Source organism: Pieris rapae, chromosome 8 (genome assembly GCF_905147795.1).
Source record: "Pieris rapae chromosome 8, ilPieRapa1.1, whole genome shotgun sequence".
Classification (NCBI taxonomy): Eukaryota; Metazoa; Arthropoda; class Insecta; order Lepidoptera; family Pieridae; genus Pieris; species Pieris rapae.
In genome coordinates this window covers 1,163,491-1,177,785 of record NC_059516.1, presented here as the reverse complement: position 1 = coordinate 1,177,785, position 14,295 = coordinate 1,163,491, and the positions used below count along the sequence as shown (strand labels likewise).

The 14,295-nt window shown below is 31.0% G+C and overlaps 2 protein-coding genes across 2 annotated transcripts; both read right to left on the bottom strand.

The window, feature by feature from the left end:
• Positions 1-613: 613 nt before the first annotated feature.
• LOC111002156 (acyl-CoA-binding protein homolog) lies at positions 614-5,532 on the bottom strand. The gene is made up of 4 exons (XM_022272273.2): positions 5,372-5,532; positions 5,194-5,236; positions 4,366-4,483; positions 614-1,065 (listed from the first exon to the last, which is right to left on the bottom strand). Exons 2-4 carry the CDS (start codon positions 5,206-5,208, stop codon positions 926-928), a joined length of 273 nt encoding a protein of 90 aa, XP_022127965.1. The 5' UTR covers positions 5,209-5,236; positions 5,372-5,532; the 3' UTR covers positions 614-925.
• Positions 5,533-6,837: 1,305 nt separating this feature from the next.
• On the bottom strand, positions 6,838-9,120 carry LOC111002157 (acyl-CoA-binding protein-like). Its single transcript, XM_022272274.2, has 4 exons — positions 9,018-9,120; positions 8,121-8,156; positions 7,561-7,675; positions 6,838-7,062 (listed from the first exon to the last, which is right to left on the bottom strand). The coding sequence occupies exons 2-4, from the start codon at positions 8,130-8,132 to the stop codon at positions 6,929-6,931; spliced, it is 261 nt and encodes an 86-aa protein (XP_022127966.1). The 5' UTR covers positions 8,133-8,156; positions 9,018-9,120; the 3' UTR covers positions 6,838-6,928.
• Positions 9,121-14,295: the final 5,175 nt, after the last annotated feature.

The following is a 14,295-nucleotide window of genomic DNA, read 5'->3' as shown; positions in this document are numbered from 1 at the left end:
ATAATTTCATTAAAAGGACGAAAAAATTATTTCCCTCTGAGTTTTTGTAGACCAAACCGCAAGGAAGGCACGAGGACCCAATAAGACAGCGTGTATCAGGAAGGCTGACCAATTCCTTTTCTGAGAAAAACAAATGATCGCGAAACAGATAACGATATCCGAGTCTCCTCAATTTACTTAAGTGCGTAAACAAACTTTTTCTATTTCTTGGATCATTTTGTACAATAAACTTTAATCTTCCTTTTATATTTACACAATTTAAAATAGCTGTTTCTAAATTTCTCAAGAGCCTTGAAAACAGAAAATTCGTAAGAGGCATTGGAGATAGAAAAGAGACTTCAATTGAGAATTTATTTTGCTTTGGGTGGAAGGCTGGGAGCCTGTTACCACAGGACTTCTAAAGTTCTATTATTGGCAACAGCCTCTCGCAAAGAATGTCAATACCTGTAGGATGAGGATAAAATTCAATATTGTGAAGAGGACAATTAAGTATAATAATAGTAGGGTTGATTTAGGTTTGACTAAAATGCGCTCATATGGAGGAACAATTTACAGTACGACCAAATTAACACAGATAAAAATGCAGGATAAAGTTATAAATAAAAAAAACAAATTATCACCAGTTTATATTTACCGGAAGTAAACAATATAACAAACTAGAGCAAAGTATCTTTACTCAACTAAAAAAACTGAAAAAAAAAGCGTACATTGGAAGATTATGTCAAACATAATGTGCGTTGCAAAAGTATAAAACGTCTTCGACTTAAAAACCTTTCAATAACCTAATATAAATATTCTTAAACATATCACTGATACATGCAATCTTCTGGATTCAACAACATCTGACATATGTCAGATGACATGGCATATTCTGACAGTTATCCTATCTGTAAACGATTGCAAGCAGCAAGAAAGAAAAACTGGATTATTGCAGGCCAATAGCGGCAATGATGCTCTGTGCTTTCGCGACGTATGCCTTTTGAGCGTCCTCTTTTGACATTCCGCTCTTGGAACTCCATGACTCGAACTTTGCTTTGCCCTTCAAGTCGAATAGACCGGGTTTATCTGAAATAACCATGAATTAATAAATTAATTATAAAAAAAAATTGCTTATTAACATAGGGGAGATGAACTTGAGGATTCGTTCCCTATCTCACGCTCTGCGACTTTCAGTTATACGCCATGTACATTAAATATATAGCTATGGAGGTGGGTGATATAATAAATAGGTTATAACGGAGATAACAAATTTTTCTTGTGTTGGGTTCAAAACCCAAGCGGAGAGAACAAGTTTCTTAGGTTGCCTATCGTGTTATTCCAGACATCAATTCGATGGAGTACGCTAGCTAAAGAAAGGGAGTTGCAATTATATATTTGCGCTCATATTGTCTACGTAATACATTGCCAGTCTTCAGTCAGAATCGGCCTCACATTATAAGCCAATTTAAAGCAAAAAGTTAAAAACGATAACAAGCTATATCTTAAAAACGTGACATTAATACCATACGACAATTGTAGATTATGTTTTTATTATGTGTAGATAAGTGCGGAAAATTTTGTGCTTATAAATGGCCAATTAAAAAATACTCTTTATTTTGGGTCGGTTATTATTATTTATAATATTGTGTGTATTATAAACAATTTATTTATATATTGCATTTCGATTGCCTGAAAGAGATCGCTTCTAAACGAAAAGTTACATTACACTTTTTATTTTAATTATATGTTAATTATTTATATATTGTTGAACTGTAAAATAAAGACATTTTCAGTTTCAAACGTTTATTAATATTATGAACTATTTTATTTTAATCAAATAGGTTAACGATAAGTACTAAATACGATAAAGCCGCACCGGTATTTTCAGTTCAGGGCCAAAATAGCAGTCGAGTAAAATTCCAAAACAATTAAAATCCATGCAATTAACATAATTAAGTGAGGTTAATAACCCTATATTTCTTGGGTCACATTGGCCATGGCTATTGTAAACCTTTAATTAAATATAAATAATAAGAATAAACAAAATTCTTAATAAAAACATTCTTCAAGTGCACTGGACCATAAGAAGTCGTTCTTACGCCATACATTGTTATAGTGTTAAGTTAATAATGAAATTTTTTGGTATAGATTTAATTACGAGTTTAACATGACCATAGCTTATAAGCAGTCTAATAGAGAGCCGGCTAGAGGATTACACAGTTTAGTTCCAAAAACACCCGCGCCGCAAACTTCTTAAATGTTTCATTTCCATTTAAGTTCTTGCTTAGGGATTATTTATCAGCATGTTAACATAATATAATAGTAACAATGCAATTATTTATGGATATTATTAATAATTATTATTTACTAATTGGGCAGCGCGTAATTTGAAATGAAGGAATTCGTTTATTAAAAAACAAATGAAAATCGCCGCGTTTAAGCTGCCAGATATATTTTTATTTTTTTCTCAGAATTTACGTGTTATGTGTGTGACGAATACTTAATGAAATGAACCTTATACAATTGTAATCGTTGCCCTGGAATGGGCATTTCTCAGCCCTTAAAAGATACAATAGTTTTGTTTCTAGGATTGTCATTATGAACTACAAACATTTAATATATTTTCAGAATTTATACAAAACATTAAGTCTTTAAATTTAATAAAACCGGTTTGGTTAATCACGACTTGAACGTAACGACCCTTTTTATACGTTACATAATGTAGATAATTACTACTATTAATATCAAAGTATTATAAACTTCAATAACACGGTAGGTACTACCATAAGTTAGTTTATAAAAAGGTACGGTTCGATAAATTAAGAACTTAATTTTAGTAATTATATTTACGTTTCTTATATTACAAAACCTCTGACGCCACGAAGTTTTATGAGTAAATAATTCAGCTTAATTGTGATAATTAAAAGCGATAAAATTTTTCCCTTTTCTTGATTAAGATTAAATAAAAACTAATTATTATCCAAAGGACACGGCTGATTATGGCGTGACTGGCGTCAGCATTATCTGGTATTATAAAAACTAAATGATTCTCGCTTAACATTTATTTTTTGTATTCCGGATTATTTAAATAAATCATCAATGTCTACATTTATACTTGAATTTTAAGGTCGTATAATCAGATGACAGAAAAAATACAGCTTAATCGCTTTACGTCTTGCATCATAATTCCATTAGTCTTACTATTTAAATTACTTACTATTATCTACTAAAAAAGCCTTTTTTCTTATGACCTGAAAATGCACTTAGGCAGGGCCGCATCAAGAATATCGCGGGGACTGTGGGGCTGGGTCTACACTCAAATCCCTCTGCTATTCAGAGGGGTAGCGAGAGCCTACCCACTAAAAACACCTCAGTCCTTCACACGCCCTTAATATGGGCCCTCGGGGTTCGCTAGGCATTCTAGGCCCAGAAAGGCCTTTCGAAGCTTTGACTCATTCTCTTTATTTAGCACCCATAAGACATTGACAGTAGAAATTGGCTTAAATAGCTTCAAACACTCAGCTGAATCTAATATAATATTATATTTTACAATAGACTCCAAAATCGGTGAAGTTAAGGTCAGCACAACAAGAATTTCAAATTGAAATAAAAATTATTCATGTTGATCCAAGTTGACTTAGTAGATACAGGCAACTCGCTAGATCGAATTTATATTGTTCAAAGTCTAATGAGCATTGTTTCATTGTATAAATAGGCTGATGATTCATTCCATATTCAAAATGTCTTAGTAAAGACGGTTAACATACAGTGACTCTGGAAACTAATATAGCATTTTCTTTCCTTGTAACCAACAGGAAGGAAGTGGTCATGTATGTAACATTCATGTTATTTAGATTTCTAACTGGACTATGACTAAATAATTGAATTTGTCTACTCATTAAACTACAACCCAAGTATGGTAAAGTCGTTTAACAGGTATGTATGGTAAGTCTTCTGAACTTAATGCTTAACCAGGTATCATAGATAACATATACATATTCAAAGTATTTAAATCTACACATCAGATTTTAACATATTAATTATTCAATAAATAACAATGTTGATGACTAACACTTATTTTACTTGTATATAAATTTATATACTTTTCCAGTACAAAGGAGGAAATTCTAAGCAAACTCTCACTAAGAATCAAGTTCCTAATTCCTCCTATTAGTATTACTCTTACTATACAGATGTCAAGAAAATGTGGCATTAATTTTTGTAAAGATGTGTTCATTCTTCTGACATGTTAATTAACAGCATCATGATATCAATAGTAACATAGTATCTTTAAAACGCACACAATGCAAATTTGATATAATGACAATAACTATGAATAATGAGATGTTGACTGAATTCTTATTGATAAAAGGGTAAGAGATATACCTGCAGGGTTGGCGTCTCCAACTGTGGCTTGCTTGAAGTACCCATAGATCTCCAGAAGGTCGGCATCACTGGGACGCCCCTTCAGCTTCTTGATGTCTTCAGCAGCTTTGTCAAATTGCTACAAAAGAATTCACTTAAAATTAAACTTTAAAGGTCAATTGAAAATAATTGTATAAACAATTAAGGACTGCAGTTTCAATTCAATGCATTTTATTTTAATATATCATATTTATATAATATAAGACTTTATTCTAAAAAAAATCACTTAGCAAAGTATACATAGTTGTGTAAATATTATTTATAATGCATACATTAATTTGCCTATCCATTTTAGCGATATATTTGAAAAATCATTGCACATATTACATTCAAGCATCTTAATATAACAACCTTGAATCTAGAGAAAAACCAGTATTATAAATCTTTGGTTTTGTGAGAAATCTTAAAATAGTTTTTTTGTTATTTTTTTGCTTTGCTATTAATATAGACTTTTTATTTCATAAAAAAACATACAATTAGTAGATTGTTAATATAAAATGTCTCTGAATAAATATCTGAATATTTATCATACTAGAATTAAATATTGATAAACTATAATAAAATGGTAGGTATAAGATCCATTTTCAGATTATTTAATCATGTTGATAGCAAGTGATTTAACAGAAGGAAGTATTACATTTAAATTTAATTAATAAATGTTGTGGTAACTTTCTAGATACAGTGGAAACCTCACATTTCTGATGCATAATAAATGATATTATTATTCAACCATTATCATTTATATGACCTCTATGACCATTAAGACTTCTACAGAATATTTAAACTTACCTCTTGTAGAGACATGGTGCTTTGCTTCAGTTAATACAATGACCTGAAAGTGAAAATATGTATTGTAAGTAAGTACAAAATGTTTATCAGTTATAGCGTGACCGGTGCTTACTAATCGCATACTAATACCTAGATATGATACACAACGGAATTATTGATAAGATATTTTTCAACTTACTTCGAACACAGGAACGGAGCACGTCTGCACAGTATGAACAACTGTCCACAACTAAAATATAATTCAATAATGAGGTAAAAGGAGAAACTTATATTACGTTCGAGGATTCATTGACGCGGTGAGTGGACGTGTTTGTGTCCGATACGGCAGAAATAACTTTAATTGCCGATATTATCTGTTTCACTTGCACGTAAAACTTACAAATCTTTATTTAAATCAGATATAAAAAAGGGTTTATATTAAAAGTATATATACAAATAATTTATAAATCATGAAATTTTTTATTATTGAAAGTTCTGAGTTGAAAATTGTTATTATTGTGTTATGTGATTATTGAGTATAGACTGTCAGTGTCAAAAGTCAACAGGTTTAGATTTTAGAAAAATGACATTTTGCTAACAAAAATGAAAACAATCTCGTATCTATGAGGTAAGATTCTTGTCTCTTGACTCACTGAAGAAGTCTCAAGTCATGAAAGATAGGATATTGAAATACGCTATCGTTTTTGTTTCTTAGTCTAAGGGCCTGTTTCACAATGTCCGGATAAGTTCCAAATAAGCTATTTGTTACTTATTGGTATGATAAATAGTATTTTTGCGTTTCACGACTGTCAGATAGCGCTATACGTCATGAAATTCGAAGTATCTTATTTGGAACTTTTATCTTTGGAATAATTTATGTGTTGCATAGCTATTTGGCACTTTATCCATACATTGTGAAACAGGCCCTAAATGTATAACATAATGAATTCGATAAGCTCTATAAATAAAACAATTATTGTATAGACATTGAATAATAAATTTAACTTATATCCAAAACATACTACCTACAAGTTGTAGTGGTTAAAATAACAACTTTTAGGAAAGCAATCAGTAAATATATAATATTTAATAATGTCATCTCTATAATATAAATGTGGATCCGTCCTTACTAGTTTGCTATTAAATGTTTATAGGCACTTCTTTATGAGATATTAATATTTATGTTTTAGCTTTATGTATGAAACTTAACATATGTATTTAATTACAGCTACAGAAAATTCCGTGTTTCTAGTCTATAATATACATTTACTAAGGCCAAACCCTAGAACTCAAGAGAGTTTTAATAATATAGGTACATTAGTCGGGATAAGTATGGGCTTAATAGAATAGAGACTGAATACCAGATGGCGAAAAGAAGCTCGACCTTCTACTGTGACCTGGTAGTGAAGGTAAATGACGCCTATAAAAAAGGTAACATAACTATGTATATGAGCATTCGACCACAGGACACCAAGCGCACTGACTCACGTACCACCAGTGTTGCTGGTTTTAGCAACATTGATCAGGTCAAAGACTCGTCCTCAAAATCATACAATTATAGTAAAAGCCCAGGACCAAAATTGATGGAGGAAAATTAATTGCACCAGATCTTACATGAGTTACCAGCCTACAAAGAGATATACGCATACATAATAAAACACAAAATACAAAAAACGACAAAATTTTATTCACAATCCATTCATATGCCAAAAGAGAACACACATAAAATAAAAATAATTTATAACTAAAGTTAAATTTAAGCGTATTTTGGTGACAGTTGAGCAGCCAAGTCGATGTATTGTTTCTTAGCGTCGTCCTTGGAAATTCCCTTGCGGTCAGACCACGCCTTGAATTTAGCGCTGGCTACGACGTCTGTTACACCGGGTGCAGCTAGGGAAAACAAAATAGCTTTATTAATACTGTTTAAGTGATATTATGAAAGTATTATCAATATTGTTTGTTTCCGTAAAACTATTGATTGGACTACAATTCCGAATACTAGATATCAATGAGACGCAGAAATCTGCTTGCCCATTAGGGCGTACTCAAACCTAAGTTTTTAGATGAATATACCAGAATGACCATAAATATAATATCATCTAGGTATATTTGTTTTATTTCTGTAGTTTCTATTATATCTGTGTTTAATATTTAGCCTGTTAAAGGATGTTTCCGTTTTTAAGACTTCAAAAACCGGTGTTCGGCAAGTTAATATTTTTTGACAATCAAGTAGCAATATGAAATATAATTAACGATGATGTTATAGAAAAATTAAACAATATTTTCGAACTTCATCTTTGCCTTAATGATAACAATTTTTTGTTTGAGTATTAATCATTTCTCGTCAGTAAAGATGACGTCACGTATGACGCATGATCTCATACTCACAGATGTTGACGTCACCGACGGTAGCCTGCTTGTAAAGCGAGTACATGGCCAAGTTCTCGTTGTCCGAGGGCCTGGTCTTCCAGTTCCTTACGGCTTCAGCTACCTTTTGGAATTCCTAAGATAAAACATCGGGTTAAAACAAGTTACTAAAATTCATGGGAACTAAACATGTTGATATACCCTTGATCTATCCGAGTATCTTCATTTTTTGAACCAGAATTATTATTAACATGAAACCGAACCTAAGACGCTACGAATGCATTACATTCGTTAGTTTTGGACCCTTACTAACCAGTTACTATGACAATAAAGCATTAATAGTAACAACATTTTAAAATTAGGACAACTTAAATCACTTTTGTATAGTCGAAAATAAAGATCTTCGTAACACTAATGAGGCGAATCCAGTTACATGTATGAGTTGAAATTATTTGCGTAAACATTTGCTAATTAAATATTTTTAATAATTATCGTGTTTGTATATTAGTTATCAACCTATGTAATATATTCTTAACAAATATATTTCTTATCAATTATGGTAAACTATGTCGTGTACTTACTGCGTCAGACATTCTGTTTGGTGTTTGAGTAGAGATCTGTAAAATAAAAGTCTTAATCAGCATACAATGTTGTGGGGATTTTCGGAACCCTACAAAAGAGGAGCGGAGACGAGATATTTATTTCCAGGAATGCATCATCAAGAAAACAAACAACCACAGACAAGACGAGGTGAGAAAGAGTAAAAAGTCATTAGGTTAGGTTACGTACTAGAAACAGTGCACAGTTCAAACACGATTCTTTAGTTTGTTTAATCAGGCTTCATATTTGCGGCACGTTTGCGGTGCCTACATTATCGTTGCATATTATTATTCTGTGTCCCAACACGAACTACTTTTAAGTTTACGCTACGAGGTCTCTAGCCAAATTAATCTCTTATTTAACTACTGCATTACTATCTAGGGAAATTAAAATATAACTTATAATCTATGTGTAAGATTACACACATAGATAATCTTATCGTTGGTAAAAACAATTTAAATCGATGACAATGCAAATCTACGTAAATACAATTCCCATAATTTTAGGTTCGGTGATGACAAAAACTTGTTTAACAAGTTTTCTTTATGAAAGAAACTATACTGTAAAAATCGTAATGCAAGACGCTTAAACTGCATTTGAATTCACGTAAATTTAATGCAAAAACCATGTCCGTCTATTGGCTTCTGAAAGATTTGCGAAGGAATTTAAAGGATAAAGAAAAGACTATAATATTTAGAAGTTAAAAAAAGAATTTGATATAACTCGCAGTTTCCAGTAATCCCAAGTACTTCAATAGAGATAATTGGAAGTCGGTAACTTAAGGGGTCCTTCATGTCTACGTGATTTTCTAAAATTACACTTGGTTAAGTGTAATCAAAGAGTTATAAGTAAAATATTAAAAAATTATACGGACTCACCAAAAGGTTAAAACTAAGTGAAGATCAGGTCAAGACTGAAGAAAATTTCGCGTTGACGGCCATAATAAATCTTCGGGGACCTGCGCTTATCAGATAAATTTTATCTACTTTTAGCGATATTTTGTAAATAATGAATTCGTACAAATATTAAAGGCTTTCATAGTTAATGCAGGTTTGTCAATGTGTGTGTCGGGCTATTAATATTGGAAAACCAGAAGGCACCTTTCCGCATCTAGTGCCTTACCTCATATTGCTACTGCTACTGAAATAATTAATCGCTTTTACAAATATACATTTAGAATTCGTTACATAGAACCTAATATCATTTTACTTTAACCCTTTTTTAATGGCTATAATTTGTGCCAACTACACACGGTACTTCGCCTGTGTCGGGTAGATGGAGAAGGCACGAAGGAGATTGATCGGTGAAAATAATAATTTTGCACCTAAAAAGTGGTTGAAATTCGATTGTTAGTTTAAAGACTGCACAAATAACATGATTAAATATGTATTTATGAATAATTTATATATATATATATTACACTTTAATTTTATTACTGGCTATATATTTACATAAAAATCTGCAATATGGACTAAACACAAACATTTCACACTTAAGAGTACTTTAAAGGACGGGGGACTTTAGGGGGAAGAACGTCATATAGAGGATAGGTTAGTTTAGGATAGTTAAATAGTATGTGACATAGAGTGCCTACTTACCCCTAAAGTAAAGTTAAGAAGGAACCCATTCATCTAAGGACCTATTGTAATTTGTATCTCAATCTTGTCATGAGCACTGTCAAACTTCAAACAAAAATGGTTTGACAACTTTAAAAACTAGATGTCCGACGTTCTAGAAATAAGAAAACTAGGGGCTTACGCCTAAACCTATCTCAATTCATTTTTGTACATCTGAGATAATTAATGAATCCTTAATCCAAATTTGATAAAAGTGTACCAATAACTAATCGATGGATTGTAATAGCCATCTGTTGATACAAGCAATACATGGTAGGTCGGAACGATGTATGTGGATTGACCTTTGTATGAAAATGACAGTTCAACTGTGCCAATATCCATATTATATTAATATTACACCAGTTTTTAAAATAATTAAAAAGCTATTTGATATGTTTTCAACATGTTTACTTTAATATTATTTGTACGGTTTTATTCACTTTATTCACTCATTATTCGGTTTACGTTAATTGTCAAATATGAGTGTAAAGAGCGAAAATTGCATTCTATCCGTCAACAAATTGACTTCTTCGTAGGGATTGGTTATTGGGAAGCAGATAGGAGATCGATCGACTGTCACGATCTGATCTCATATTGTTTTCAATCTGAGATTGTGGATTGACTATTGAGTTCAGGCGTCATTTAGAAATCAGGTTTAATTAATTAACTCTCAACGCCGAGTCATAACTTTTTATAAGGTTCTAATATAGTATGGACTTTGATATGTATGTAAAAACTTATCAAAATTATTTAAGTTTCTGAGATTGTAATTATTACTACATAGTAATGATAATAATAATTAAAAATTGATAAATAGAAAATTAAAAGAAATGTTTAAAGTTAGGCAGTGGCAGTGTATTTATAACGCTGGCAGCACTTCTTAACTGTATTGCCATACTAATATATTCTTAGATTTAAAATATTTATGTTTTGGGAATATCTTATAGCAAGTTATAGTTAGGCAGGACAGGTGTGTTACAATGGGTTTTACAAATTAGTATATTTAATATCCTAAATGACTAACGAAACTATAATGGTTATGTGGTTAGTTTGTTGGTGTCAATTCAAAGGATATCTTTGTCAGATATGACTAGCAGTCTAAACGTTTTCATATTTCTTAAACTATACTATAATTAACATTCGAAATCACATTTATAGGGGGAAAATCTCTGGACTATTTAGGTTTGGTTATTGTAAGTACCACAGATAATAACGATTTAGTCGTATTTTGAATATAGAACCCGAACGCAAACAGATTAAAAGTGGCTTACGAGTTTTATCAAAACAATATAATTTTATAGTGAATATAAATTGAAAGTTGTAAATTCATTCAATATTGTTCTAGATATTGTAAAATTCATATAATTTATAACATAGGTATGCAATATTATCTCCTTCCATTCGATTATATAAGACATAGCTAGTGATACGTTGCCCTTATATTTAAAATCAAGTGACACGATCGCAAAAACGACCTTTTTGAGTTTTAATATTATAATTATGATAAAAAACATAATTAATTTTACATGATTGTAAATTTTTTCGATAATAGGGATTAATGATAATTTATTTATTCTCTCTGATTTCAAATTATTAGTCATAATAAGTTCTACATCGGCTAGATAAATTATGCTTCAAATAGATTATACTTTAATTACAATAGTATATGTTTTATCTGCCAACGTCGAAATATTTCATTATTTAGGTATTTTTGTTGTACGCCTACTAATGTCAAATTGCACAAAAATCTCGGTACATTCTTTTCTTGGCCGGTTAGAACTAAGAGTCGCTGTCGTCGTATTGCCAGTAAATAAAAATTAACCATTATAAGGGAAATAACTTGAAGTCATGCAGTCTAACTAAATAATTTATTGTAAAGTCCTTAATAAAACATATAAATGTTCAAATTTAATGAATAAGTGATACCTGTCTATCTTTAATTTCATTATAAACGTATTTTATTTTTATACTAAGATCTATTTAGGCTGAAATAAATATGACAGCAACTTAGGAACAACTGATATGAAAGGTATTGTTTGTTAGGTTGTTGTTTGTGGTATTAATATATTATCTTTTAAGATGCACAGAGCAATCAAAACCGTTCGAAAATTAAAACTTTGCCCTTGTAATTAATAATGTGAGGGATAAAAATAAATGCATTTTAGTTGGATTTTTATTATGTGTTGGTAGATAGTAAAGAGTACCGAAAGTTTTTTACTGTTAATGAAATTTACAATGTCATAGGCTATATTACATACTACATGCGTAGGAAGGAGGATGGTACGGGATGATAAGGGTCCATAATGACAAGAAATAAATATAGTTAAAAAAGTGGAATCAGATCGATATATTTTTGTATGACCACCATATAATCAAAAAAACATACATTTTGCACATACAGAAGTTAGAAATCGCTGTTTGCGACACCAGACCAAGAATGAGCATCTATGTTCTTCTTTCTGTTGAAAAGCGCATATATATAGCGTTTCATTCATATTTTCGCTGAGTTGTACAAATAAATATTGTTACAAGGTCAAAAATACTACATATTACCGTAAACTTCACAAATACTGAACGATAAGCAAGATCAATGTTCACCATTTCATTCATCTATGATAAAATATTAGCTTAAACAAAATATTAAAGTTCAAGTGGAATTATTTATCACAAAATTATAAAAATATAACTTTTGGACACTTTCGCAGAGGTCGTATCAATAACGTGTTATCAGGCAAAAGATTACGGTTAACGATGCCAATTACTGATTATTCATTAATCTTTGATAAACCAACCATTAGCAACAGATGCGTTAAATTTATTTATATTGTATTTCTATAAGTTTTTTGAAGCTATACTTCTTTTAGCCCGATGAAGTAAAATGATGAGAGTGAATTTTTATAATGCGTGTGCACACCAACACCTAAATTCGACATCGTAAAGTTAGGTCTAGGTGGCATGGAAATCGATAACTAGGTTCAAGTTGTATATTCTATTATTTTTATCTTTGGAACACGTCATGTTTCGTAACAGTACAATTAAACAGTGTGAACAAATAAATATTATTTTGGTGTTTCTAAATCAATTACGACGGTGATAGTATTTACTAATCATTTATTTATTTAAATAAAAAGTTTTGATTTATTTTAATATTTATCGGTAATTACTACTGCATTTTGTTTATTTTTTTCCTTACGGCAAAGTAGCATAACTTCTAACGCGTGTACCTACTGTGTACATAAGTACACACACTCTTTTTATTTTCTGGTCTTTGTGGCCAACGATTAGTGTATTTCAATGACGCAAAAATCCTTCAAGTTTCTGCTTTTTGATCATGATTCTTTTCAACCATCGGTCCGAAGACATAATAAAGCCAATCGTAAGTTCGAGAGCCGTGGAAATAAAATAAATAATACATCAGTGTTACAACCGTATATGGGTATGACATGCCGATTTCCACACAGCTTTCTTAGTTTAAACAATTGTTAATTACGCACAGAAAGAAATTCATTGATACATCTGTGATTTAAATCCTTTGTGGAATGAAATTACGTGATACGAATTCTATATATTATGTGACCGCTATTGGATAGACTAGGAAGTAATAGAGTATATATTTATCATCGGTTTATGAGATAATTAGTTAACCATACCTTCATTTATTTGCATAGAGTGACATTATTTATTTATCCATTTGATAAAAGAAGATATAGCGGAGAAGATAAAGCGATACCCCTTTTTTTAATACAGAGAGATTACACTTATTAGTGTGTAGCGACACTAACTTTAATTAAAATTAACTATTACCAACGAAAATTATTAGTGAAAATATTTTATCAGCATTACAAATTATGTATAATATTTTATCAATTATCAACGACTACAAAGCCATTAAACAAAACTTTATAGTATTTGTGGAATTTGGTCCTAACTAAATTTTAGCGGGAACATTTTACAGAATTATCTGTATCGATTCTTGTCACACCTCTTCGATATCAACAAAATATCTAGTGGAAAAGTTTATATCTTATTTGCAGTACTTGATTATAGTTTAATCCATGACCCAAATATAAAGGGCTCGGCAAGCTGTCATAAACTACAGAAACACCATGATAAAGAAGCCGCCATATTTTGATATAAAATTATAAGTATAATAATTCCGTAAACCTATACAACCACAATTGAAGAATCTTTAATAAAAAATAATTTTCTAACCAAATAAACTATTCTTTATTAACATTTTAAGCCTTGATTGATTTTCTGATACTTTTTCATCTAATTATCAATGTGTTAAAATTTATTTTTCAGTTCAGGAAACCTCTCAGGTATTGGCTTCCTCCAAGGCTTGTCATCTCTGCTATGCATGCCGACGACGCATGTATTTGTAGCCAGTGGCATTGTACCTTGAGTGGCACCCGGCGGAAGTTGGTGGTGTCACCCCATTGATAGTAAAAAGCAATTAATTTTATATGATAAAGAACAATGATCATTTATTAAAATCGAGACTATATAATCCGAATTCTACATAGTGCTAGTGGAGGAA

What these genes read in the sequence shown, in the direction of transcription:
- LOC111002156 (XM_022272273.2), bottom strand. An exon ending in TGGAGACGCCAACCCTGCAG is followed by an intron (nt 1,066 to 4,365) that starts GTATATCTCTTA and finishes TGGTTATTTCAG; the next exon opens with ATAAACCCGGTCTATTCGAC.
- LOC111002157 (XM_022272274.2), bottom strand. An exon ending in CGTCGGTGACGTCAACATCT is followed by an intron (nt 7,063 to 7,560) that starts GTGAGTATGAGA and finishes TGTTTTCCCTAG; the next exon opens with CTGCACCCGGTGTAACAGAC.